At 44.8% G+C, this 27,577-nt stretch overlaps 1 protein-coding gene across 1 annotated transcript in view; it reads left to right on the forward strand.

Annotated features, from left to right (window-relative positions):
* Window positions 1-27,577, forward strand: part of KIAA1549 (KIAA1549 ortholog) — a 119,625-nt gene that overhangs the window by 41,150 nt on the left and 50,898 nt on the right. Inside the window, exons 2-9 of the mRNA XM_049894605.1 lie at window positions 7,233-9,941; window positions 13,501-13,589; window positions 15,900-16,077; window positions 20,347-20,477; window positions 22,418-22,601; window positions 24,602-24,661; window positions 25,941-26,089; window positions 26,859-27,036. Of these exons, the coding sequence (XP_049750562.1) occupies window positions 7,233-9,941; window positions 13,501-13,589; window positions 15,900-16,077; window positions 20,347-20,477; window positions 22,418-22,601; window positions 24,602-24,661; window positions 25,941-26,089; window positions 26,859-27,036 (3,678 nt within the window). The remainder of the gene's footprint in view (window positions 1-7,232; window positions 9,942-13,500; window positions 13,590-15,899; window positions 16,078-20,346; window positions 20,478-22,417; window positions 22,602-24,601; window positions 24,662-25,940; window positions 26,090-26,858; window positions 27,037-27,577) is intronic.

Consider the following 27,577-nt stretch of genomic DNA (forward strand, 5'->3'; position numbering starts at 1 on the left):
TGCTGCAGGCAGCTCCCTCTCCTGCTCCTCCATGTCCAGTCCATATATCACTGTTCTGCAGCCCTCTGCCACCCATTCTCAGTGGATGTCCTGGCCTCATTTTTCATAGGGGAAAAACCATATAAATAGGCGACCTCTGACCAGAGTTCCCTTAAATTTTCACCAGCAAATCTGTGAAACTTGCCCATCTCCACACTTACCCTCTCAGTCTCTCCTCCAGTTGAGGATTAAAGGCCATTTCCTTTCTGGCGCCATCTTGAAATCTTTATCTTTCCTCTACTTCCCCTTCTGTGTCCTCCGGGGGGCCTCTGTTACCTGTTTCTCTCCCTCCACGGGGTCCTCAAAAGTCCTGGTCTGTGAACCCTTGTTTTCATACAAGGCAAGATAAGGAGCGTGCACCCAAGTGTGAATTAACCCCTCAGGGAGCGTGCAGTCTAGTTGAGCTGACATTTTTGTAGCACGCCCTACTCTCTGATTTCCATGCTGGCTTGAGCACGTTATCTCATTGCAGACCAGAAACAGAAAGCTTGTGGACCACACTTTGAGTAACACTGGTCTAGGACACCCTTATCATTACTCACACCTCACCAACACACACACACACACATACCCACACACACACACATCCTTATACCTCCAGGCACATTTTGCTTTAAACATGAAAGGCAAAACCTTTGAACTTTTAGAATATAAGAGAGTATCATGCTTTTTCCTGTAGGGAAGGATTTCTTTAACCTTCCTTCTTAAGGCAGACACATGAGAATCTCAAAAAGTAACAGATGGGATTGATAAATTTGACTATATTAACAATGAGAACTTCTGTTCATCAAAAGACACAATGAAGGGAATCAAACAAGTCACGACCTGGGAGAAGTTATAACTTAATAGAAAAATGGGCAGCAGAACTGAGAAGGCACTAGACGAGGCTCTGGAGAGGCCAGCAGACACAGAAAAGGTGCTCAGCCTGTTATGATCAGGGAAAGGCAGATGAAAACCACAAGGTTTCACACCAGCCAGATTGGTAAACCGTGAATGTTGGTGGGGAGAGGGTACCAACGCTTGGTTAGGATTTGCAGGAATCAAGCTCCCATGTGTTGCTGGTGGGAGCATAAAGTGGTTCTACACTTTGCAAAGTTGCAGATGAACATATCCTTTGATCTGGCTGTTACACATACACACATATATACCTCATAGACACGTATGTGCCCCAGGAGCTGTCCCTGGGGGGCGCAAATGGGTAAGCACTTGTCTACTAACCGAAAGTTTGGTGACTAACCGAAAGGTTGATGGTTTGAATCCTCCCAGAGGCACTTTGGAAGAAAGGCTTGGCGATCTGCTTCTGAAGGGTCACACCATGGAGACCCTGTGGAGCAGTTCTACTCTGAAAACACATGGGGTCGCTATGAGTCGGAGTCGACTTGATGACAACCGTTGTTTTTTGTGTGCTCCAGGAGATGGGTTAGAAAGTTTGTATCGGAAACGTTTGTAATAACGAAAACTGGAAATAGTCCAACTGTCCACCCACAGTAGAATGGACAAATACTGGTCTATTCATACGATGGAATTCATATTTCAGTGAAAATGAGTGAATTAAGGCTACACCTAGGGGAAAAAACCATAGATGAATCTGAAAAACCAATTCGGAGTGAAAAAAATAACTTGCAGGAGGATACACGCAGTTGAACTTCATTCTCATAAAGTTTGAAAACATGCAAAGCTGAAGGATAGCCTTTTTGGGGATATACCCACGTGGTAAGGCTAAAGAAAGGCAAGGTCCTGAGAAATGCATCATTCAAGGTAGTGGTTACCTCAGTGGAAGGGAAGGTGACTGGCAGCAGGGACTTTGAAGGTAAGAGTTCTTTTAAACTGAGTAGTGGGTACTCAGGTGTTCTTTGTATTACAGTAGTTCCCTACCGCCTTATCCGCGGTTTTGCTTTTCGAGGTTTCAGTTACCCACGGTCAACCATGGTCCAGAAATAGTAGCCAAATGCCTCTGTCATTCCCCTCACTTTATCTTACATAATTTTTATTACAATATACTGTTATAATTGTTCTGTTTTATTATTAGTGATTGTTATTAACCACTTACTGTACCTAATTTGTTTTTTTTTTTTTTGTACCTGATATATAAATTAAGCTTTATCATAGATAAGTACGTATAGGAAAAAACAGTTTATATAGGGTTTGGTACTTCCGTGGTTTCGGGCATCCACTGGGGGTCTTGGAACGTATCCCCTGAAGATAAGGGGGGGGACTACTGGATTATCTACACACCTGATGTGTATTTTTATAAATCGTGTTTCTTATCTATTTGACATTTGACCGCAACAAACCAGTACCAGCTGGAGGAGAGGGTAACCTGGTAGAAGGCATGTTGTTGGGGCTGGAGAAAGAAAGAGCCTGTTTTCTAAACCAGGAAGGAAAGTACGAGAGAGGTAGAAGGGGAGGTGGTGGGTGATTTTATTTGTTGTTGTTGTTAGTTGCCATCCAGTCGATTCCTGACGACCCCGTGTGTGCAGAGTAGAACTGCTCTGTCGGGTTTTCAAGGCTGTGATCTTTCAGAGGCAGATCACCAGGCCTATCTTCCGAGGTGCCTCTGGGTGGGTTTAAACCTCCAACCTTTCGACTAGTAGGTGAGCACCTCACTGTTTGCGCCACCCTGGCTGCTCTGGATGATTTTAATAATGGCACTGAAATCCTCCTCGGGCACCCTGAGAGCTAGAGGAAGAATCAAGAGTTGCTCGAGACTTGCTGACTTGGGGTAGTGGTTTCATTATCTGTCTGCTTTTGTTTTTAAACTCTTAGAAATTCTAGGGGATCTTGTTTTGCTGTTAATTTGACATCCACAGGGATTTGAAATAACTCATTACGTTTTGGAAACTCCACAATTTAGCAAAGAAGCAACAATAATGGTTCAGTTTGGGTTAAAGCTCTTTGGAGGGTTTTGACACTGCTGTCCTTTGGGTTTCGCAGGCCAGCCCTCAGAGGATGCTGTTTTTCCGGCCACAGGCCTGCAGCTGTGAACTGTTATCAGGTAGACAGGAGACCTCACAGGCCCCAAAGCATGCCTTTGCATAAAGTATTCATGTCCCAGGCTGCCATAGCAAAACTGGGTGCTTAGGACAAGCAAAAACACATTCTCTTACAGCCCTAGAGGCCAGAAGTCCGAAATCAAGGTGCTCTCTTTGGAGGCTCTAGTGGAGGATCCATCCTTGTGGGTCCCAGCTCCTGGTAGCCCCAGGCACTCCTTGGCTTGTGGCAGCATCACTCCCATGTCTGCCTTTGTTTTCTCTCTCCGTGTCTATTCTCCTCTTATATAAGGACAGCAGTCATATTGGGTTAGGGCTCACCCCGCTCCTGTGTGACCTCGTGTTAAATGAATCAACTTAATTGCTTAGCTGCTTTATTGCTGATTGCATATGCGTGAACCCTACTTCCAAACAAGGCCACATTCACAAGTCCAGGGGTTAGCACTTCTCATTGGAGGTAGCAATTCAACCCACAACATAGATTCATTAACATAATGTTTTTTCAATTTAATTACAATATTATACAACCTGGCACGTTTTTCAGTTTAATATCTTCAACAATTTTAATTAAATGGACTGATTAGGCTACACATGGTGTGTTGTGACTGTAGCAGAAAGATGTGGCTGTCTGGTCCCGTAAAGATTTATAGCCTTGGAAACCCTATGGGGCAGTTCTACTCTCCTATAGGGTCACTATGAGTAGGAATCGACTCGGCGTCAGTGGGTTTGGTTTAGTTTTGGGGTGTTGTGAAGAGCACTTCCTGCCTGAGAACTTCTGAACCTGTCCTTGGCGCTAGCTCTGCCGTGGGTGTCATTTTGATCAAGTCAGCTGAAACCCTTTGAGCCTCATTTGCAATGAGAGCAGTTTGGCCTCGGTCTTAAGGGGTCTATTTGGCTTGAACAAAGATTCTATGATCGACTATTTAGGAAAGATTTCCAGGTAGAAAAATAGGACTTAAAAAAAAAAGTAAAAACACCAAATTGTCTTGCTTGTGTGAATTTAAGACAGGCAGGCGAGTTCCTCCATGCTTGTTCCTCCTGTGTCATTAATCCCTGCAAATCCGGTGTTGTGGAAAGAGAAGGGGGCAATTCCTGCTCTTTTAATTACAGTGCAGTCAGAGCCCGGACAGGTCAAGACACGTGGTGGTGGTTTTTGTTAGCTGCCACCCCGTCAGCCCCGACTCACGGGACCCATGACAGCTATATTCTGTTCTGATCCCAAGGGTTTTCATTGGCTAATAACAAGTGAATCGCTGGGCCTTTCTTCTTAGTCTGTTCTAGTCTGGAAGCTCCGCTGAACACAGTCCACCATGGGTGACCCTGATGGTATGTGAAATACCAGAGGCATAGCTTCTGGCATCAAAGCAAGACACAAGCCACCACCCAGGAATGGATTACCCAATAAACAAGGTACGCTCGGCTTACTTGTGTTTACTAATCTGTTGTGCACAATTTCACCTGTTTTTCAACTTAATATCGTCAACATTTTAATTAAATGGAGTGATTAGGCTACACGTGGTGTGTTGTGACTGCAGGAGACAAAAAAAATCAGATGTGGTGAAACCCATGTGAAATTGTGCACTGCAGGTTGGTAAATAAACACAATTAAGCCCCCGTGTACCTTGCTTACTGGTTAATCCGCCCCTGCCGCCGCGGTAGGACACACTGACAGATGGGTGGTGAAGACATGGTAGGCGCCCAATGATATGTGTGGTATGCTGCAGGGCCTCAGCGCTTGCTATTCAAAGTGTGGTTGGAGACCCACAGCTGGGCATCTCCTGGGAGCAGTGGGGCTCAGGGCACCCCCAGACCTGCAAAAAGGTGCCTGCACACGCAGGGAAACGTTTGAGAAGCTCTGGAGCCCTTCCAACCCCTTTCCTTTCTCTTAAAGAGAGAACCTTTTGCTCTCTGCTTAACCAACATTTAGAGCTTGAAAATTGATCTCCAGGGCTTGAAATTGGAGTCCCTGATGCTTTTATGCTGAGAGGGAGACTCACGGGGTTTTCCAGCCTCCTCCTGAATTAAGCAAAGAAATAATTCCCTGTGGCATTTTAGCTGCTGTCTCATCAGAGCATGCTCCTCTCTCCTGAGGCTTGGCCAAAAGGAAAAAAAAGCATTTCTGCCTGGTACCCCTCCCATTTCTCAACAGGAAGTCCTTGTGACTGGACATTTTCTAGACAGGAGAGTTTTTTTCCATTGATCACCTTTCCTTCCCTGTTTCCTGTCCTTGGAAGGCAGAGTGGGTTTTATTCTAATTTGCATCAGATACTTGGGATCATAGTCGCTCGCTGATGCTTCTCTTGGCTGTTTTATCCGTTGCAGTCTTCTGATTCATTTACAGACCGTTTCTGATTCATTTAGAAAGAGACCTTGCTCCTTTCTCAGATCTTATATTTAAAAACAAATTATGTCATAGCAGAGTTTTTAAACAGACGCATAAAATGATTCGTCCTTAGGAAAACTCTCAGCTCTATATGCTGTATAGTTTGACAGAATTGTGATTTTATTACTTCTTAAATATATAGCACTTTAACCTTTACTATAAGGAGCCCTGGTGCTGCAGTGGTTAAGCAGTCAGCTAACTGAAAGGTTGGCGGTTAGAACCCAGCCAGCAGCTCTGTGGAAGAAAGACCTGGCGATCTGCTTCCATAAAGATTATAGCCAAGAAAACCCTACGAGGGAGTTCTTCTCTGTCACACGGGGTCACTATGAGTCGGAACCGACTTGATGGCACCCGACAACACCAACAGCCTTTACTATAGAAAAGAATAGTGGCTACTTTACTGCAGTGGTAATAACTACCATGTTTACTTTTATCCAACTTGGAACGTGACAGGTAAATAATAAGAGCACTTAGATACAGGCGCTCATTTGTCCAGACCATAGTTGAGGAGGCTTGAGAGGGGGGCAGGGAGAGATGAAAGCCAGACCCAGAGCTAGTGTGGGGCCCACATTGGTGTATGGCCTTGTCCACTGGGTCTGGGAGACACCTGGGCAACTGGGAGCACCCTTCCCTGGTAGTGAGTGATGCTGTCAGCGTTGTTGTGGGCGTTTCTCTTAGGGACAGCTCTTCTGATCACTGAAAAGGAAGAGCGTGGGCTTCAGGGTCAAGGCCAGCCCACGCTCTCGTTCCAGCTTCCCCTCTTACCAGCGAGTGGTCCTGTCATTGATTTATTGACCTCCTCTGAGCCTCTTTCCTCCTGTGATAAATGAGAGTGTGGATGAGACAGCCTGCTAAGGCCTCCTCCTTTTCCAGTATTCCACAGTTCTGCGGACATGAGTGTAAGCCGTTAGAAAGTATATATGTCAGTGTGTACACACACCACACATACACACACGACAAATATACACATACCACACATACACACACACTTCACATACACACAGACCACACACCTCATATACATACACACCACACACCATACACACCACGCATACACACATGCACACCATGTATACACACACACCACACACCATACACACCACGCATACACACACGCACACCATGTATACGGACACACCACATGCACCACATATACACACACACAACACACATACACACAATGCCACAAACATACATACCACAAACACACATATACACCACATATACACATCACACACACACCACAAACACACACATACTACGCACATGCACACCACATAACACCATATATCCACACCACACACATACACACCACACACCCCCCACAAACACGCATACATCACAAACACACCACATACTTCCCACTATCCACACCGCACTACGCATACACACCACACGCATGACACACATACACCCCACAGACACACCACACACATGTATACCACACACACCACAGACATACCACATGCATGCACACCACACACGCACACACCACACGTACACACCACACACATACAAACCACACACATACATATCACATATACACATACACACCACACACATATTCACACACAAACACACACCCACTGAAAAGCTTAAGTGAAGGTGCGGCCCAAATTTATGAATACCTGCACACATTGTCCCAGTGGTGATTCTGGTAATTTCTGGCTTAAACCTAGCTGTCACACTAACTTCTGACTGTGAACCGGGGCTGTTTACAGTAAATGGCCATGTGTGGAATGGGCAGATTTCATGTCTGAAGCAGGGTGCTACTGGTGGGACTTTGGCTGTGTTGTGACTAACCACCTGTGTCTCCTCAGTGGACCAGCCTCCCCTGGAGCTGCACAGTCTCTCATCACACTCCATGGAGCCCATGCTGGGGAGCAGCACAGTGCACAGCACTGCACATGTGGCCTTAACAGAACCTGCTGTAGAGCCCCCGGGAAGCAGCTCTCCCCGTGTCGCATCACCTCTGCCCACCACCTCTTTTCATAGCACCTTTTTTAATCAAGGAGAAGTGGCCCAGAGTTCAGCAGATCCCAGCGTCTTCGTGGTGAGTTATGTGTCGGCGAGGAGCAACGAGGTGGCCCCAGATGACGACGAGATGGATAACTTTTTGCCAGATGCCCACTGGACCACTTCACGGGCACTGCCTTCTGCACAGGACCTCACAGTCAGCCCCCTCGGGCTGCCAACAGACGCGCCAGAGACTGTGCCGACACCGTCCTTACCCCTTATTTCTTTACACGACCAAGAGGTGGCATCCGCCTGGCACCATGCCACACAGCCGCCCCAGACAGATGCCGAACCCCCCCATCGTCCCCGCCTGTCTGCGTCAGCTTTCCCCACTTCCGAGGGCTGGGGTCCAACCCTGAGCAGGAATTTGGTGCTTTATCCCACTGACATGTTTGGGCCCCAGTCAAGCAGGACTTTGCCCGAGATTGTGGCTTCAGTTGTGAAGAATGCAGAAAACCTTCCCTGGAGTTTTCCGTCTCCAGTGCCTGAGACAGTAGGCTATGACCTCACTCAACAGCCATCTTTCCCCCTGGGGGAGGCCACGCAGCTCCCTGAGCAGGCCCTGACAGCCAGTACAGACGGCTATGCTGAGGTGGCCACCGCTTTGAGTCGAGGTCTAAAAAGCACCGTATCTCCATCAGTATACCCGACCACACCTGTGGTAAACACAGCCCTTGCTTTCAGCAGCCCCACAGATTCTGCTTTGTTTTCAGCCCCTTTTGTATTTGTACCCTTTTCTACTCCATCAGCTGATGTTTCGGATCAACGCTTTCTTCTTACCAACTCCAGTGAAATGTCCAAATTGCCTGGGAACTCGGTGACCCCCAGTGATGTGGTCGACATGCCTGTCCTGAGCCCCACACCTTCACCCGAACTGCACGCGTGGTGTGTGTCCTGCAGTCTGTCTTCACCTCAGCAAGCTCCATCCTCAAGCTTCCTGGAGAAAGATGTGGGCTCAGGGGATGGCCCCGAGACTTTGTGTTCGACCATATCGGAAGCGAGCAGCCTCACTCCACTGGGCAGCATAGCAACAGCTGACTTCTCCGAATTTGAGGAGAATCCTCAAGAATTTAATACACTTTTCCCCTTAAGACCTGTAGTTTCACTTTCTTCTCTATCTGTGGGAATCCTAGAACCGAGCCTTGGTGCCTCAGCTGAGGCAGACATGAGTAGTGTTGTGTCCACACACGTTTCTCCTCCCCATGACCACCCGTCTGTCGAAGTATCACTCGAGACTGCGTCCTTCAGCGTTTCCTCGGTTGTGGAAACTGAAGTCATGCCATCCAGCATAGTAGCTGTGTTTTCCTCAGACCTTGCCAGTGTTTTCCTTGACTCATCTTTCTCCGTCACAGCAAATAAAAACACCCAGTCGCTTGCTATCACAGACTCAAACCTTTTCACACCCTATAGTTTGGTTCCTTCAGTAGCATCTTCGTTTTTCTCCGACCAAGAACCACCCAGTTTTTCCCAACACAGAACTGAGAGTGTTTTGGATTTTCCATCCAGCTTTTTCTCGCCACCTCCACCGGAGTTCAGCAGCTTGGTATCTTCATCCTCAGAAGTTCTGGCGTCTACATCTGTGATGTCGAGTGATTTGTCGATGTTTGTTTCTCAGGCGTTTTCTACGTTGGTGGAGGCATTTACATCGTCTGCCTCTGTCAGTTGGCAGTCACCTCCATTTTCTGTCCCTAATTCCACACACCTTGGATTTTCCCAGCTCTGGCCAAGTTCAGACCCTCTTTCAAACACATTCACTTTTCTACCTGGTTACTCTGAAATGCCACCACTGTCGAGTTTCCCGTCTGATTCTTTTAAGTTCTCTGAAGCATCAACGGTTTCGCCGACAGATTCTGACACTCATTTTACCTCAGCTTTCACTGAAACTACCTCCTGTCTTGAGTTTTCACTCATTTCCCAGGAGTCTGCAGTCACCACACTGGCACCCTCTAGTTCTATCTTTGACCTTGCGATTGATGGGACTCTCTTAACATCACCATTGACTGCTTCTCATGCTCCACCCACGTTCACTGAGTCGTCTCTGTTTTGGACTCCCACGCCTCACAATGATGACATTAGCGCTACAGATCACCCCGTGTCTGTCCTGCCATCTTTTTCCACCATCGTTCCTACCATGACGATGTCAGTAACAAACATGTACCTGCCATCAGCTTCCTCATTTGTTTCTGAGGCGACCCCCTCATCTCTCCCCACAGAGCCAATATTTGTGGGCACATCCTTCGTGCCCACAGATTTACCAGTGAACACCTCCACTGAACCCAGCACATCTAATTCCAGTGCTGCTACTGTTCACACTGTAGACCCCACCCTCACCCTGAGCAGCAAGACTACAAGTCAGAATCCCCACAAGGGCCCTACTGCCCCTCCCCTGCTGTCTCTTCCTCCGGGGACCACCACCACTCCCGATGCCGTGGTTGACACACCAGCGCTGATCCCCACCAAGCCACCATATATGTGTGATATCACAGTTCCTGATGCCTATTTGATCACAGCTGGTAAGGTCGCCTGCTTAAAGTCACTTCTCTTGGTTGGGGCGATCCTTTTAGGGTGCTTAGGTAGTGCAAACGGTTAACATGCTCGGCTGCTAACCGAAAAGTTGGCGGTTCGAGTCCACCCAAAGGTGCTTTGGGAAAAAAAGGCCTGGCAGTGTACTTCTGAAAACGCAGCCATTGAAAACACCATGGAGCACAGTTGTCTCTGACACATGTAGGGTTGCCATGGATCAGAGCTGACGCCATGACAACTGCTTTTGTTTTTCCCCATATGAAAAGCTTAGGAGATGTATAGCATAGTGGATAGGAGTATAGGCTTTGGAGTCAGACAATCCCTGGGTGGTGGTCCTCATTTCTTTGCCTTTGCCTACCTCCTATGAATTCTATGGGCAGTTATTTAGTCTCTCCAAGCCTCAGTTTCCTCATTTATTAAACAAGGATGATGGTGACACTTACTTCATTGGGTTATTGTAAAGATTTGAATGCATTAATGCATGTAAAATACCTAGCCCAGGGCCTGCTCACAAGGAGCACTCACAGACTGTTATGTACCAGTGAGTAGTAGCCATAAGAATGCATTAAAGATTAAAACGAGCCTGAAAAGTTCTTGGTAGCCTCTGTGTCCTGTTACAGTGTGTGCACAGACGGCATGGTTAAAACAAATGGGACTTTCATGTTTAGTTCAAATGATGAGTTGAGCAAACGAAAAGGGCAACCCTTGCAATTTCTTATTCGTTTGCTATTCTTTTCCTTTAAAGGAGGGGTGCTTTGTCCTTACATATTCCTGTAAATGTCACTTGACTCCTGAGGAGGAAAAATGAAGTGACGACATAGCGTCTGGATTCGGTCACAGCTCTGACCTTGCTCTCAATCTGCAGCCAGAGTTACTAGTCAGCCACGCAGGAGTTTTTTTGTGCAGTTGTGGGCTACTTTAGCCATGTTAGCCACAGCCCACAAGATAGACTCTTTTCAAGGATAATTTCCCATGACTGGGGCCCACTTGACCCAAAAAATGTGTACTAATCAATAAGCCTGTTTCTCCGTGTTTAGTAAACGTATCCACCTCTTCTTCATGAGAAATGACTTCTGTTGTCCATGACAGCTTGTGGCCTGTTAGTATATGTTTAAATACAACCTAGTATGGATGAGTAGCTGCCTTGGGTGTTGGTTTGGGTCGAAGTGGGGACTGGGGAGTAGAAACAAATGGCAGGAAAGATGGATCAGAGTAAAGTGGGAGGAAAAGAGAGGAAGGAGGAAAAGAAGGGGTGAGGAAGGAGAAAGAGAAAACCATGCTTGGTCTTTTTCTCCATTCCTCGTGGGGGGACCATGGCTCCTCCACTCACTAGGGTGGTGCTATACCCTCAGATGTTGGAGCAGCTTGAGCTTTTGCTCTCCTTGCCCCTCACCCAAAAACCCTTAGGTTAGTAATTGAGCACAACCATTTGTACCAACCACCAACTGGGGACCTTCTTGTTAATTCATGAAACAAATAATTATTGAGTACTTTGTATGTGAGAGGTGCTTCTAGAAGCTTTAAAGGACTACAGATGAATAAGACATGGTCCTGTCCTTCAAGGAGCCTCAGGTCTAGTGGGGATGGGTAACGGGCCATGTTGCATGTTTCCTTGGGGGCTGTGTCATGGATTGAATTATGTACCCCAAAAATGTGTGTATCAATTTAGCTAGACCATGATTCCTGGTATCGTATCGCGTGATTTTCCTATATGTTATAAATCCTGTCTCTATGATGTTAATGAGGGAGGATGGGCAGCAGTTGTGTTAGTAAGGCAGGACTTAGTCTACAAGATTGGATTGTGTCTTGAGACAATCTCTTGAGATGTAAAAGAATGAAGTGAGCAGAGGGGTGGGGGAGGAGTGTACCTCACACCACCAAGAAAGCAGTGCTGGGAGTAGAGTGCATCCTTTGGACCTGGGGTCCCTGCGAGGAGAAGCTCCTAGCCCAGGGGAAGATTGATGAGAAAGCTGACAGAGAAAGGCTTCCCCTAGAGCTGAAGCCCTGAATTTGGACTTTTAGCCTACTTTACTGTGAAGAAATAAATTCCTGTTTGTTAAAGCCATCTACCTGTGGAATTTCTGTTACAGCAGCACTAGATGACTAAGACAGGCTATAATAAGAATGGTTGAAGCCGAGTTCTGTGTGAGTGAATGCGGCCAGTCCTCATTATTCATGGATTCTCTATTTTCAAATTCACCTACTTGCTAAAATTTGTCACCCCAAAATCAATACACACAGCCCTTTTGTGGTCATTCGCAGGAATGAAGAATGCAGAATGATTGCATTAGTTTTAAGAATTAAGAAGAGGAAATGGAAAACCAAACAAAACCATTTTCTAATTCAGCATTATGAGAAATTTATGGCAGAGGAAAGCAAGAATAATAGGGAAAAGACCGGGGAATGGTGATACACTTATTAAACACGGAGAAACAGACTTATTGATTAGTACACATTTTTTGATAGAACTTTTAGGTGTAAAAAAAAAAAAAAGTTAAACATGGCTAGAATAGGAATATTTTATTTCCGACAGAATTTTAATACATAAGAATTGTGAAGGTCTTTTCTTTCCCAAGATGAGTGGTGAAAACCCGTCACTCACTGCTTTGAAAAGTGGAGGTGGAAGACCTTATTTTCTAGAGAAAGATGTTAATCTAGTTTTGTCGAGTAGCATCTTGAAGTCTTTTAAACTATTATTGCTTAGAGTTTTTAAAGCCTCGTGTTTTGTCATTAGGGGCTGTATTAGTTACCTAGGGCTGCGGTTACAAAGAAACACGAACTGAGGGGCTTATGAAAACAGAAATGTATCATCTCACAGTTCTGAGAGTCCAGACCAGGGTGTCGGCCATGTTGATTCCTTCCGAGGCTCTGAGGAAGAATCTGCCCCAGGCTTCTCTCCCAGCTCCTGGTGGCTCCAGGTGTTCCTTGGCTTGCAGCTGCAGTGTCACGTGGCATCCTTCCTCTGCCTCCCTGTCTGTGTCTCTCCTCTTTTATAAGGACATCAGTCATACAGGATTAGGGCCCACCCCAGTCCAGTGTGGCCTCATGGCACCCTAATGATAACCCTTCAAAGACCTATTTCCAAACATGGTATAGGGGTTAGAATTTCAGCGTCTTTTTTTTTTAGGGGGGTTGGTCGGGGGCACAATTCAGTCCCTAACAGGGTAAAGCCAGGAAAAGACCCGGCATTGGCTTGGATGCAACTGACAGCTAGCTGCTCTTTAGCTCTGGTGGGTCACAGCTAATTCCCGACCTCATCCCTGAGGCATAGGGAGCTGAGGGCTCTCCTAGCCTGCTGGGCTGCTGCTGTAAAGTTTCCCTCCTAACTTCAAATCTCCACTGCTGGTCTTCTGTAGGTCGTTAAAAACAAAAAAGCTAGCAGCAGTTAATTCTTAAACTGCCCTTTCCCAGTCTGGACCTTGTTTTACAAGATAGTGCTGGGTGCTACTAGCACACACTGGCCCAGCCAAGGTGCTGCCTGAGGGTCAGACGTGCTATGACTGTGCTCTTCTAGTGAAACTAATGCACTGTGGTTGGCTTGAATCGCAGTGTTGGCCCGAAGAGCCGTCCAGGAGTACATCATCACATCCATCAAAGAGGTGCTGCGCGTCCACTTCAACCGGGCCGTGGAGCTGAAGGTGAGTCCCGCGGCACGGGAGTCTGCGTCTAATACGACGGGGGACGTGGAGGCCCGGGCTGTGTGCAGGTTAAATTAGAATGGCCATTGAGTCATTCTCTTTCTTCCTGACATCCGTTCTCCTGGTTAACACCTGCTCATTCCTTTTCTGCTCAAATGTCACTTCATCAGGCAAGCCTTTCCTGACCCAGTGAGGCCAGCCGTGGTCCACCAGCCACGATGTGTTGAAGGAGTTGGAACACAGAAGGGGCTGGTCCAAGACCCACGGAGCCTGGGTGGCGCAAGTGGTTTGCTCTCAGCTACTAACCTGAAGGTTGGTGGTTCGAACCCACGCAGTGATGCCATGTTAGAAAGTCCTGGCGATCTGCTTCCATAAAGATTACAGCCATGAAAACCCTAGGGAGCAGCTCTCTGTAATGTTTGGGGTGGCCATGAGTCGGAATGGCTGCCGCAGCAACAGTTTTTTTTTTGTTGTTGTTGCCGTTGATCTAAGACCAGAGGTGGCAGAGTTTGGGGTGACGATTTCGCTTCTCTTGATTTACATGAAAGGATTAGAGGTTAAATTAAATTTTACCCCAACATAGAGAAAACAAAAATCCTCACAACTGGACCAATGAGCAACATCATGATAAACGGAGAAAAGACTGAAGTTGTCAAGGATTTCATTTTACTTGGATCCACAATCAACAGCCATGGAAGCAGCAGTCAAGAAATCAAAAACTCATTGCATTGGGTAAATCTGCTGCAAAGGACCTCTTCAAAGTGTTGAAGAGCAGAGGTGTCACTTTGAGGACTAAGGTGCGCCTGACCCAAGCCACGGTATTTTCAGTCATATCATATGCATGTGAAAGCTGGACAATGAATAAGGAAGACCGAAGAAGAATTGACACCTTTCAACTGTGGTGTTGGCGAAGAATATTGAATATACCACAGACTGCCAAAAGAACGAACAAGTCTGTCTTAGAAGAAGTACAGCCAGAATGCTCCTTAGAAGCAAGGATGGTGAGACTGCGTCTTACATACTTTGGACATGTTGTCAGGAGGGATCAGTCTCTGGAGAAGGGCATCATGCTTGGCAGAGTACAGGGTCAGCGGAAAAGAGGAAGACCCTCAATGAGGTGGATTGACACAGTGGCTGCAACAATGAGCTCAAGCATAACAACGATTGTAAGGATGATGCAGGACTGGGCAGTGTTTTGTTCTGTTGTGCATAGGGTCGCTATGAGTGGGAACCGACTCGACGGCACCCAAAAATGACAAGTGTATTTTTATGCAAATAACAGACATGTTGTGCCAAAACTGTTTTACTTAATTTCATCATTTCTGTGCATTATATGTGTGGGTGTGTTATTTATGTGGGCATGTTATTTGTGAAAAAAATGTGGTACATATGTATTTCTCTGTACATTTGGTGAGGTGGATGTAGACTTCAGATCTTGTATACTGAATCCCTCACTAGGACCTCCTCTACCTGGTGATCTCAGGAAAGCCACACTGTAGACCTGCGCTGCCCGCCAGAGAGCCACTGTGAGCCACGTGGGGCTACAGAGCAGGTGAAACGTGGCCCATCCAAAAAGGGTGTTCTGTGAGTTTGAAATACATACTGGATTTCAAAGTATAAAAAAAGGAATGTAAATTATCTCATTAACTTTTCTTCACTGATTACATGTTGAAGCAATATTTCAAATTAAACAAAATATATTTAAAATTAATTCTACCTGTTTCTTTTTATGTTTTTTAGTGTGGCTACTAGAAGCTTTAAAATTGCGTAGGTGGCTCCCATCATATTTCTGTTGGACAGAGCCACACTGTAGCATGAATGTGCCCTTCTATTCGGTTTAAGTATAACCCAAACCAAAACCCACTGCTGTCAAGTTGATTCCTACTCATAGGGTTTCCGAGGCTGTGAGTCTCCACGGAAGCAGACAGCCACATCTTTTCTCCTGCGGAGCCGCGGGTGGTTTCGAACCACCAACCTTTAGGTTAGGAGTCTATCACTTTAACACTTTGCCACCAGGGCTCCTTTAAGTATAACGGATGTCTTGAATTCTCCATAACTCAGTGTGAGTAATGTCTCATTCAGCCCATACCATTGACTCTTCTTCTTTCTCGCTGCCCTGGATGGTGTAATTTTGTGCTTTTGAAAAGCTTGGCAGGTGTGGAAAAATTCTGATTATCCATAGAGCACTGGTTCTTCATTGCAAATGACCTGCAGTTTTTATTTTTACCCAGTACAGCATCTTTTAAGTTTGAATTATGGTCATCTCGAACTTGATGGTAATTATTTTCCTTTGTATTTTTATCCTCACAGGTTTATGAGATATTCCCTGACTTCACTTTCCTGGTGACATCCGGCCCTTTCATTTACACGGCAATATCTGTCATAAATGTGCTTATAAGTAGTAAGCTTGTGCGCGACCAGACCCCTTTAATCCTGTCTGTAAAACCTTCCTTCTCTGTGCCCGACTCCAGGTTCCAAGTCCAAACAGGTGAGAATACATAGTCGTTTTGACTGGTAAATAGAATTTTATTTTTTATAGATTTAAAAACTTTTGTGTTTTTTTTTTTTTTAAAAAAACCTATTACTTAACTTTTAACAAGCTATGTTAACTGTGGAAAATTTCAGACATATACAAAAGCACACAGAATAGTATAATGAACTCCGCAAACCCATCATCTGGCTTCAACAACTATCAACTCCTAGCCGACCTTGTTTCATGCACACATGCGCTACCTGCTTGCCCTCCTCCCATATTTTGAAGCAAATTTCAGCCATCGTATTTCATCCATAAATATTTCAGCTGGTGCCTCTAAAAGATAAAAAATAAAAAAATAAAAAAAATAAGGACTATTAAATTATATATATGTATATAGGGAGACCTGGTGGCACAGTGGTTAAGTGCAACGGCTGCTAACCAAAAGGTCGGCAGTTCAAATCCACCAGCTGCTTCTTGAAAACCCTATGGGGCAGTTCTACTCTGTCCTATAGGATCTCTATGCATCCGAATAGACTCAATGGCAATGGGTTTGTTTGTCTTTTGTATGTATACACATATAGGAAACCCTGGTGGTGTAGTAGTTAAGTGCTACAGCTGCTAACCAAAAGGTCGGCAGTTCAAATCCCCCAGGTGCTCCTTGGGAACCCTGTGGGGCAGTTCTACTCTGTCCTGTAGGATCGCTATGAGTCAGAATTGACTCGACGGCAATGGGTTTAGTTTGTTTTTTTACATATATGTAATATAATACATGTGTGTATGTGCGTGTGTTTACACACACACACACCTATCCACAATATAGTTATCACACTCCCTGATATTAACAATTATTCCTTAAGGATATTTGACTTTTCATTAGGGATATTTTCAAACATATATGAAAGTAGAGAGAGTAGCATATTAAGACAAAACATACTCATCACTAAACTTAAAAAGTTATCAACCTCTTACCAATTTTGTTTCATCTATCTACAGGCTTTTTTGAGGAAGCTAGAATGTGTCATATGGGTTCGTTATGAGTCAAAATCAACTCAACGGCACTTAACAGTAACAAAAAATGTTCTAAAGCAAATCTCAGACATCACCCCATTTCACCTGTAAACACTGAAGAATTCACCTCTAACTGACACGAATTTGTTTTTTATGTTAAAATCTGCATAGTATTATCACATCTGGTGGAATTAACAGCGATTCTTTTATATCGTCTAATTTCCTTGATTGCCTTATTTAGATTTCCCTAATCAGGAAAAAGAATTAGGTTGGTTTGCATATATTGTTTTCATTCTTATGTCACTACGTCCCTTGCATTCTGGAACAATCTTCTCACCTTCTTTTTGAATGTCGTTGATTTATAGGAAAAACTATACGATCTGTATTTGGCTGATTGCTCCCTTGTGGTGCTGTTTAGCCTGTTCCTCTCTCCCTTGTAGTCCCTGCACACTGATAATTGAAGCCAGAGCTGCACTGGCCAGTGAGGTACCCATCAGCCACATGTGGCTCTTTAAGTTTAAAATTAATTGAAATAAAATAAAATTTAATATTCAGTCCCACAGTCATACTGGCCACATTTCAAGTGCTCAGAAGTCACCTGTGACTAGTGGCTCCCAGATTTAGGACATTTTCTTCATTGCAGAAAGTCCTATTGAACTTCCCCAATCCAGAGCTTGATCAGCAGGTTCAGTTTTTGTTTGCGTTTGTTTGCTTTTGCAAGAATACTTCCTGGGTGGTTCTGTATACTGCATCAGGAGGCACGTAGGTGTGGTTGTCCTACTGTGACAGATGCTGAAAAGACGCCATGCAGTCTCAGCCTGTCCCTCCATTCCACAGTTTTCCATCAATACTTTGTCTGTGGGTTTAGCATCTGATGATGATTGCTGGTTACACAGTGGTGATTTGCTAATCCTATCATTCTTTCAGGACCGCTGGTGGCGCAGTGGTTAAGAGCTCAGCTGCTAACCAAAAGGTCAGCAGTTTGAATTTACCAGCTTCTCCTTGGAAATTCTATGGGATGGTTCTACTCTGTCCTGTAGGATTGCTATGAGTTGGAATCCACTCGACGGCAATTTTTTTTTTTTTTAATCATTCTTTCAAGGAGCCTTGGCGGTGCAATGGTTAAGCAATTGGCTGCTAACCACAAGGTTGGTGGTTCAAATCTAGAAAGGCTGGCAGTTTAAATCCACCTAGTGGTTCCAAGGTAGAAAGACTGGGCAATCTGCTCCCCAAAATGTTGTTGTTTGGTCCCGTCGAGTCGGTTCCAACTCATAGCAATGCTGTGTACAACAGAACAAAACACTGCCTGGTCCTGCGCCATCCTCACAGTTGTTGTTAGCCTTGAGCACATTGTTGCAACCACTGTGTCAATCCATCTTGTTGAGGATCTTCCTCTTTTTCGCTGACCCTCTACTTTACCAAGCACGATGTCTTTTTCCAGGGACTGATCCCTCCTGACAACATGTCCATAATATGTGAGAGGTAGTCTCACCATCCTTGCTTCTAAGGAGCGTTCTGTCTGTACTTCTTCCAAGAAAGATTTGTTTGTTCTTTTGTCAGTCCATGGTATATTCAGTATTCTTTGTCAATACCAAAGGTGTCAGTTCTTCTTCAGTCTCCCTTGTTCTTTGTCCAGCTTTTGCATGCATATGAAGCGATTGAAAACACCATGGCTTGGGTCAGGCACACTTTAGTCTTTGAGGTGACGTCTTTGCTTTCCAACACTTTAAAGAGGTCTTTTGCAGCGGATGTGCCCTATGCAATGTGTCTTTTGATTTCCTGACTGCCGCTTCCATGGCTGTTGATTGTGGATCCAAGTAAAATGAAATCTTTGACAACCTCAATCATTTCTCTGTTTATCATGATGTTGTTTATTGGTCCAGTTGTGAGGATTTTTGTTTTCTTTATGTTGAGGTGTAATCCATAGCGAAGGCTGTGGTCTTTGACCTTCATCAGTAAGTGCTTCAAGTCCTCTTCACTTTCAGCAAGCAAAGTTGTGTCATCTGCATAATTCAGGTTGTCAAGGAGTCTTCCTCCAATCCTGATGCCCCACAAAGATTACAGCCTAGAAAACCCTATGGGGCAGTTCTACTCTGTTACGTGGGGTTGCTATGAGTTGAAATCGACTCATTGGCACACAACACGAACAACAACGTCATTCTTTCTGCATTTATTAGCTGAAATTCTGGTATAAAAGAGAATTTTTTTTTCTTTTTAATCAAGTATTTGGTTACCATGGAATACAGCTCATACAGGAAGGCAGAATAAATGCTTGTTTCTTTCCTTTGATGTATCAATTTTCAGGGTAATAAACCGATGTCCTAGCAACCTCTAATGATAACTAATGAAGTCTTTTTTTTTTTTTTAAGTTTTGTTGTGGTACAATATATATAATAAAAAGTTTGCCATTTTAAGCATTTTTATGTGTACAATTTAGCGACATTAATTACCTTCACTGCGTTGTGCTACCATCACCACTGTTCATCTCCAAAACGTTTTCATCAAAACAGAGAATCAGTCCCCCTTAAGCAATAACCCCATGTCCTCCTTCCTGCAGCCCCTAATGGCTTCTTAATATCATTATGAACTAGTGAATTTATATATATTTATAATGTTTCATTAGTTGCATCTTTTGATGCTCAGATTGTTATCTTAGGCGTGTTGCACATTTTAAAATAATATAAGTCACCCTGGTGGCATAGTGGTTAAGAGCTATCGCTGCTAACCAAAAGGTCACCAGTTTGAATCCACCAGACAGTCCTTGGAAACTTTATGGGGCAGTTCTACTCTGTCCTAAGGTCGCTATGGGTTGAAATCGACTCAACAGCAATGGGTTTGGTTTTTTGGTTTTTCACGTTGCATGGAGTCAGTCCCGGGTGGTACAAATGATTAATGTGTTTGGCTGCTCACCAAAAGGTTGCAGGTTGCAGGCTTGAGTCCACCCAGAGGCATCTTGGAAGAAAGGTCTGGAGATCTACTTTCTAAGGATCACAGTCATTGAAAACCCTATGGAGCACAGTTCTACTCGGACACGCGTGGGGGTTACTATGAGTCAGGGTCAATGCGATGGCAACTTTTTTCACACTGCATATGTATATTCCGTTGGTGCAAACTTGGCTTCCTATGTTCACATGATGGGATACATGTAAATACAACGTCACGTCACTGAATACCCTGCTGTGGGTGAATTAGTTGAGTTAGACCCTATTTTTCCCTCTCTTCTTTCCTTAATCCTAAGGAAATGCCCAGTTCATGGATTCTCCTTCTTTTCAGTACTTCAGTTCGTGCCTCAGAGCGTGGACACCGGCTTCTGCAACTTCACCCAGCATATCGAGAAAGGCCTGATGGCCGCGCTGTCGGAAGTGAGGAAGCACCACCCAGGCACCTATAACCTCACGGTGCAGGTGAGAATGTCCCCGAGTGCGGAGAACAAAGCTGCATCCTTTTAACAAGGAAATCGTTCCATCCTGCTTCACCTGAGACACGCTTAGCTCTTACTTATTCCCTCCAGTGAAGGGAACTGTGTTCATGTGGGTCAGGGTTGGTCTCTTTCCATGGCATAGAGTCTACGTAGTGAGAATGGGCCGCTGGTATTTGAAGACTGCGGAGGGAGTTGGATACAGTGAGCTGAAAGAGATGACCATATGCAGAAAATTCAAAAATGTTCCAAAAAGAACGGTATCAACTTAAATATCCAACACGGAAATGTCTAACTACACAGTAGAGTTTTCAAATTATGGAATATTATGGAATATAGTGCCTCACTCTAAAAACAAGACTATAGCTACTAATCAAAGGACAGGCTTTATATGTATTATGGAAATTGCTTTAGTTTTTAAATGTCTTTGATACTTTTTATTTTCTATGTTCTCTCTTCCGTAATTCCTGCTAAGCAGATTTTGGCCCTCTTGGATTCATTCATCCATATTTCTTTTTTTTTCCTCATAGTTTCCATCTGTCTTTTTTTATTTTCTGTTTTCACATACTTTCTACACTTGTTCCTCCAAGTCATTAATTTAGCCTTCAGCTGTGTCCCTTATGTTTTTTAGCATTTGTTTAACTTTTTTTTTAGCAATCTTTTTTGAATTGTTCTTTGCTCTGTTTTCACTGTAGCCTTTCCTTGTTTCATAGAGGCCATGCTCTGAGGACATTAATTAGAGTGTTTAATAAATTGCCTTCCGTTTCCTAAGTTATTTTTGTTTTTTCTGTGCTCATCATCCTCTGTGTTGCTCATGGTCCTTCTCTTTTGTGCTGTTAGTTTTCTGTAACTGTCTGGAGACTCTTGACTGGTTGGTTGTAGTTATGGACCAGGTTGTTGAGTATGGCAGCTTGTCTGGCATTTCCCTTCAGCTGTGGGGTCTGTTCCTACACAGCCCACTCTCCTGCTGGGAGAACTGATTGGAGCACGGGGTATATGGGCAGAGTATGTGGGTGGCAGGCTTCTCTCTCAATTTGGTGCATGGTCAGAGATAGGCAGACTGGGATCTCCCCCTAACCAATGTCAGAATAAGGAGGTTTTTACTCTGGGGATAGAACACGTTGGTGTATTTTTCTAGGCCAAGCTGCTCATTCTTTTTTTCCTTTTTCTTTGTCTGTTGTGAGCACCATAGTTATCTTACTCTGCCCAGCTTCATGCTTACGGGCTGAATACACATTAGGCCCCTCTCAGGCAGGAGCTCACCGTCTTCAGAGAGCCACTCATCAGGTTACCCTGGGCCAAGCTGTGGTGGCTGCTAGCGCCTCTGTGTGGGCCTGGGTGTGGCAGTTAGAAAAGAAAGGGGTGGGGGCAATTGACTCAGCTCTTTGGTAGACAATCCTTTAATTAATTATCCCGATTACGGCTCTGTAGCCCACTTTTGTCTCAGTTCTGACTGATTTCCACCATGGGAACTCTCTGGGTGCCCCCTGGGAGAATGGCTTTCAGTTCTGCTGCGGTCTTTGCCTGTGTATGTTTTGGGTCTCGATTCCCTCTGTTCTGGTTTATATCAGCATAATCCCATTCTCTCTCCATCTTTCACAAATTTGACAGACTCTCTGATTTCCTTCCATTCTTACTGCTGTTGTGGGTTTACTGCCTTTTGTCCAGCTTATTGTTATTTCGGGGGGGAGGGGCTGTATATACATGTGCTTCATTCATTTCTGAATGCGAAAAATAATTTCAATCAATTTAAAATATTGAAAAAGGAAACCAGGTTGTAAAGCCAGTTATTCACCCTTTTAAAGCTTTACCTCTTTCTAAAAAAAAAAAAAAAATTAGTGATAGAAATCGTGAGGGAGAAGTAACAGGTTTTTAGCTGAATGTTTTCATTTCTTTTAGAAGCTCATTCTGACTTTTGTCTTTCAGATCTTGAATATTACCGTGGGGTCTTCAAGGCTAGCTCTCCGGCGGGGCCCAGTGACTATCATCTTTGCTGTTAAGACCTCGCAAGGATTTCTGAACGGGTCTGAAATAAGCGAGCTGCTCCGGAACCTGAGTGTCGTGGAGTTCAGTTTCTACCTGGGGTACCCCGCGCTGCAGATTGCCGAGCGTGAGTACCGCGTGCTGCTTTGAAGCCCCAGGGAAGTGGGTGCATGTAGCTTTCATTGCTGGAACTCCTTTTTTTTTAATGCAATCCTTGGCTGAACCCTAGAATGTGAATCAGGTAAAATTAGAGCTTCACAGATTCAGTTAGGCACTATTAAAAAGCATGCAAAAAAAAAAAGAAGAAAAATACAGTACACCAGTCCTGGAGAAGGCAGAACTATAGGGATGGAGAACTGATCTGTGACTACCAGGGGTCAGGGGTGGGAGGAGGGTTTGACGACAGAGGGTTTGTTGTTGTTGTTAGGTGCCATCAAGTTTTTTCTGACTCATGGCGACCCTACGTACAACAGAACAAAACACTGCCCAGTCCTGCATCATCCTCACAATTGTTGTTATGCTTGAGCCCATTGTTGCAGCCACTGTGTCAGTCCATCTCGTTGAGGGTCTTCCTCTTTTTCGCTGACCCTCTACTTGACCAAGCTACAGAAGGGTGGCAGAAGGGAATTTTGGGGGCATGAGGGAACTGTTCTGTCTCCTTATTGTGTGGTGGTTACATGACTCTGCATTAGTCAAAATCCATAAAACTGCATGTCAAAAAGTGTGACTTCTTCTGTGTGTAAATTTGAAAATGAAGCAAAATAATCAATGAAAACAAATAAATCTTTACTTCCTGGCTAAAACAATTAGATTCCCAGTACAAATAGCAAAGAGGGGGGCATTTATTTAAAAACTTGTTGTTAAGTGCCGTTGAGTCGATTCTGAATCATAGTGACCCTGTAGGACAGAGTAGAACTGCCCCATAGGGTTTCCTAGGAGTGGCTGGAGGATTTGAACTGCCGACCTTTTGGTTAACAGCCAAACACTTAATTACTGCACCACCAGGGCTCCATTTAAAAAATAGTAGCTTATAATTATTCGGTCATAAAAAGGAATGAAGTACTAATCCATGCTACAACATGGATGAACCTTGAAAACATTATATTAAGAGAAGGAAGCCAGTCGCAAAAGACCGTATATTTATTATTCCACTTATATGAAATGTCCAAAATAGGTAAATCCATTGGGACAGAAAGCAGACTCATGGTTCCCTGGGGCTGGGGCTGGGAGGTGGGGGAAAGGGACAAGAAGAATGACCGTTAATGGGGCGTGTTTTTTTGGGGGGGGTGTGTGAAGAAATGTTCTAAAACGGGTTGTGGTGATTGCACAACTTTGTGGATGTACTAAAAACCACTGACTTGTACTCTTTAAATAGGTGAATTTTGTGGTATGTGGATTATACCTCAATAAAGCTGTTACTGAAAAAGAAAAATAGTAGATTCTAGAGTTGAAGACAGGCCAAAAAAAAAAAAAATCTTCAAATTCTTTTTCAAAATGGTGCAGCCAAATGGTCTAATGATTCTTAGTGTATTTCAGTGTGCTGCTAATTAAATGATAAAGAATAACTTGTAACATGCAAAAGCCGACAGGAATAAAGTTGTGATTCACAAATAGCAGCTTTCAGATATGCACAGTACATGTATGGCTAAAATAATAATAATAACAACAACCACCACAAGGGTGCTGGGAGAACAGGTATAGACCAGGACCATCTCAGCCAAGGAAGACAAATGCTCACTTTGCCTGCGTCATCGCTGGGGAACCTGAGGTTCTCAGGAACATGGTGAAAACTCCTTGCTCAGGAACAAGGACATTAAAAAAAAAGACACCGAGAGGGAAATGGTGGGTGATCTGTGTGAGAGCAGCATGTCCTTGAGGTAGCGTGGGCAGGCCCTTTATTCCTTTCCCTGCCTCTTTCTCCCCAAGACTCGGGGGCTCAGAAACTGCTTACTGCCCGTATCCTCACGTCTGTGTGGCATTTTGCACTTCCCTGTTTAGGGGCAAATATTGTCAGAGAGACAGTGTTACAACTTACCAGGTACTCCCCAGAACAAGTACTTTTCCAACTGTTGCAAACATTTTTTTTTTATAGATTTTCCTCCTTTCCTACCTCTTTCCTTTTTATAGCCTTCCAGTACCCACAGCTCAACTTGTCGCACCTGCTGAAGTCCTCTTGGGTAAGAACAGGTATGCTGACCTCACGTCATGTTTGGGGAGCCTTCAGAGAAAGCAGTCTGTGCAGGGGAATTGAGGTTGATGGCATCCCTGTTTCTAAGATCTAAATTCAGGGCAACATGTACCTTGAATTCTTGGCAAAGAATGACGGGAAGGGGTGGAAAGTTGGCTGTGGGAATCTGTCCCACTGAGTTATGACATAAAAAGGATTGGCTTGCCTTTAAAATTCAGGCACTAAGTGCAGGGCAGAGTCTGATAGCAGCTGGCCATCCTCTGACCTAGAACAGCGTGAAGTTCAGAAGCAAGAATCTCTTTTTTCCTAAAATTTCTATTTGTTTGGTTTTAGAAGAACCAGTAAGGTAGCACAGTGAGCAGAAAAGCTTTTCTGTCTGGGAGGCCTGGGTCAGATATTCAGAGCAAGGACATTTCAGATGAAGGCTTTCTAGCCTGATACAGAAAGCTGAAGAGATGGTCACACACTTCCCAGGGGCCCAGTGGGTACTAGGGGCAGTAAGTGGCGTGGGGAACAAGCACACACGGTAGTGATGGTTGCCAGTTACTGGGAGCCTCATACGTTCTTGCTAACACACACCGTCCCATGTAAACCTCCAGCCAGTTGTGTTGGCCACATTTCCAGAGAGTTTTCCTAGCAGGTAAGTGACTTGCCTGTGGTCATCTCTCAAAGGGGATTTGAACCTGTTCTGGCCTCAAACCACCTGCTTTTTTCCTCCGTACCATGCTGACAGGCTCCTGTCTGTTTAGAACAGACCTGAAGACAGGCAGTCTGACCTCTAGCTAGGTTGTTAGTCCAAGTCTTCAGTCAAGATGTGAACTCAAACTCTTCTCACAGTTTTGAGATACGTGCAGATGAAGCGACTCATCTCGGTTAGGAACTTTTAGTTCCAAAGCTTCCGCAGTGCTGAGTCTCTGGGTCTTCTGGCCACCAGACTTTGTAACGCTGAGAGCAGAGCTGCAGATGAGGTCTGGGAAATGCCCTTCCCTGCCTCTCCCACATTCCGTTCGTGTTCACCTTTTGCACCTTTGAAAGTCTCCTCTCCAGGCACTGGCATTTTAGAGTAGTTCTGGATTAATTTCTCTTCCACAGGCACACACGCTCTCAGGCACGTGCACACACATTCCCATATGCACACACGCACAACCACACATGCACACACGCAAGGCACACACACATGCACACACAAACATACACACACGCACGTACACACGCATGTCCTCTCCTCCACCGCTAGCTAGCTTATTGTGGGGTCTTTGTACTTTATCCTAAACGCAGTCCTCCTGGGCGTCTTTGAGAAGCAGCTTCAGAATGAAGTCTTCCAAGCAGAGATGGAGCGCAAGCTGGCCCAGCTGCTCAGCGAGGTTCTCTCGAGAAGGCGGATGTGGAGAAGGGCCACCATGGCCTCAGGGAACAACGTGGTGCAGGTGTGCCAGAAAGGTTCTGGGAGGAGGGGAAGGGCAAATGGGGTCGCTATGAGAAATTCCATTTTATAGGGATTGCTCTATTAGGTAGCCACCCAGTGTGGCAGCCTTTCAGTTCGACTAGCGTCTAGACAAACATTTCCTGCGTCCTCAGGGAGCGGCTGGTAGACAGGAGACCTCAGGGAGCAGCACAGCTAAGAATTCTGAGTTGCCATACTATCAGATAACCTTATTTTTTTTAAAGAATGGTGTTTTTTAATTACCAAAAAATGCATTCTGTTTTATGGAATGCTAAGTACTATTGATAACATCACAGAAATAAATGATTAAGCCGCAAGAGACCTTAAGAAACCAGAAAGTGGAAAATTTTCTGCCTTCTGTTCCAGCTCGCCATTCTCCCTGCCTCCCACCTCTCCCACTGTCTCATCTTGCCCCAAATCATCTTCACTTTGAGAAACTGGCAGGAAGGGCACAAAATAGAGATGCCTTTGAACTGAACAGTGGCCTATTTTTAAACTGTAGATGCCCAGAGGGGTCAGCGCTATTATTTCTTTCCGTCTCAATGCGAATGATATTACTTTGGGTTTTTTTTTTTTCCTCTCTGGCAACTGCTGACTTGTAGAGTTAGGGAAAAGAGATACCCAGAGCTATGGCATTTCAGAAATGGGAACCAGGGTGGAGTCCTGCCTTGAGGGCGTGGGGACTCAGTGCCCCAAGATTCGTCTGGAAGCAGGAGCCTCTAAGATGCTGGGGATGTTCTCTTGTCTCCCAGGTGGTGAACGTGTCCAGGCTGGAGGGAGACGACCACCCAGTACAGCTCATCTACTTTGTGGAGGATCGAGACGGAGAAAGACTCAGTGCGGTCAAGTCTTCAGACCTGATTAACAAGATTGATGTCCAGAGAGCTGCCATCATCCTGGGTTATCGGATCCAAGGCACCATTGCTCAACGTAAGTCCACAAGGCCTGGCCCTATGCGGTCTTCTGTGCTGTGGCAGGGTCAACGACCAGATTTTTCTGACAGCGAGCTCTGAATTTAGAGCATTTTTATGTATATATAGTAGATTTGGGGACCTGGTAGCACAGTGGTTAAGCATTTGGCTGTTAGCCAAAAGTTCTGTAGTTTGAGTCCACCAGCCACTCCTTGGAAACCCTATTGGGTAGTTCTACTCTGTCCTATAGAGTCGCGATGAGTCAAAATCAACTTGACAGCAAAGGGTTTGGTTTTTGGTTTTGGTTTATAATAGATTTAATGTCTTCAGCCTATGTAATTAAATGCTAAGACATTCTTTATTGTGGATTTCAATTGCTCACTGCTGTCTTTCTGCCTAGCATTTTGTATCACATGTGACAACACCCGTATTGTCATTTTATTCATAATGTCCCTGGATGGAGCTATAAAACCAGTCCTGCTCTTTGCCCACCCTTTCAGGAGTCCCTGGGTGGTGCAAACAGTGAACGTGCTAGTGGCTAATCAGAAGGTTGGCAGTTT

This window comes from Elephas maximus, chromosome 8 (genome assembly GCF_024166365.1).
Source record: "Elephas maximus indicus isolate mEleMax1 chromosome 8, mEleMax1 primary haplotype, whole genome shotgun sequence".
NCBI classification, from domain to species: Eukaryota; Metazoa; Chordata; class Mammalia; order Proboscidea; family Elephantidae; genus Elephas; species Elephas maximus.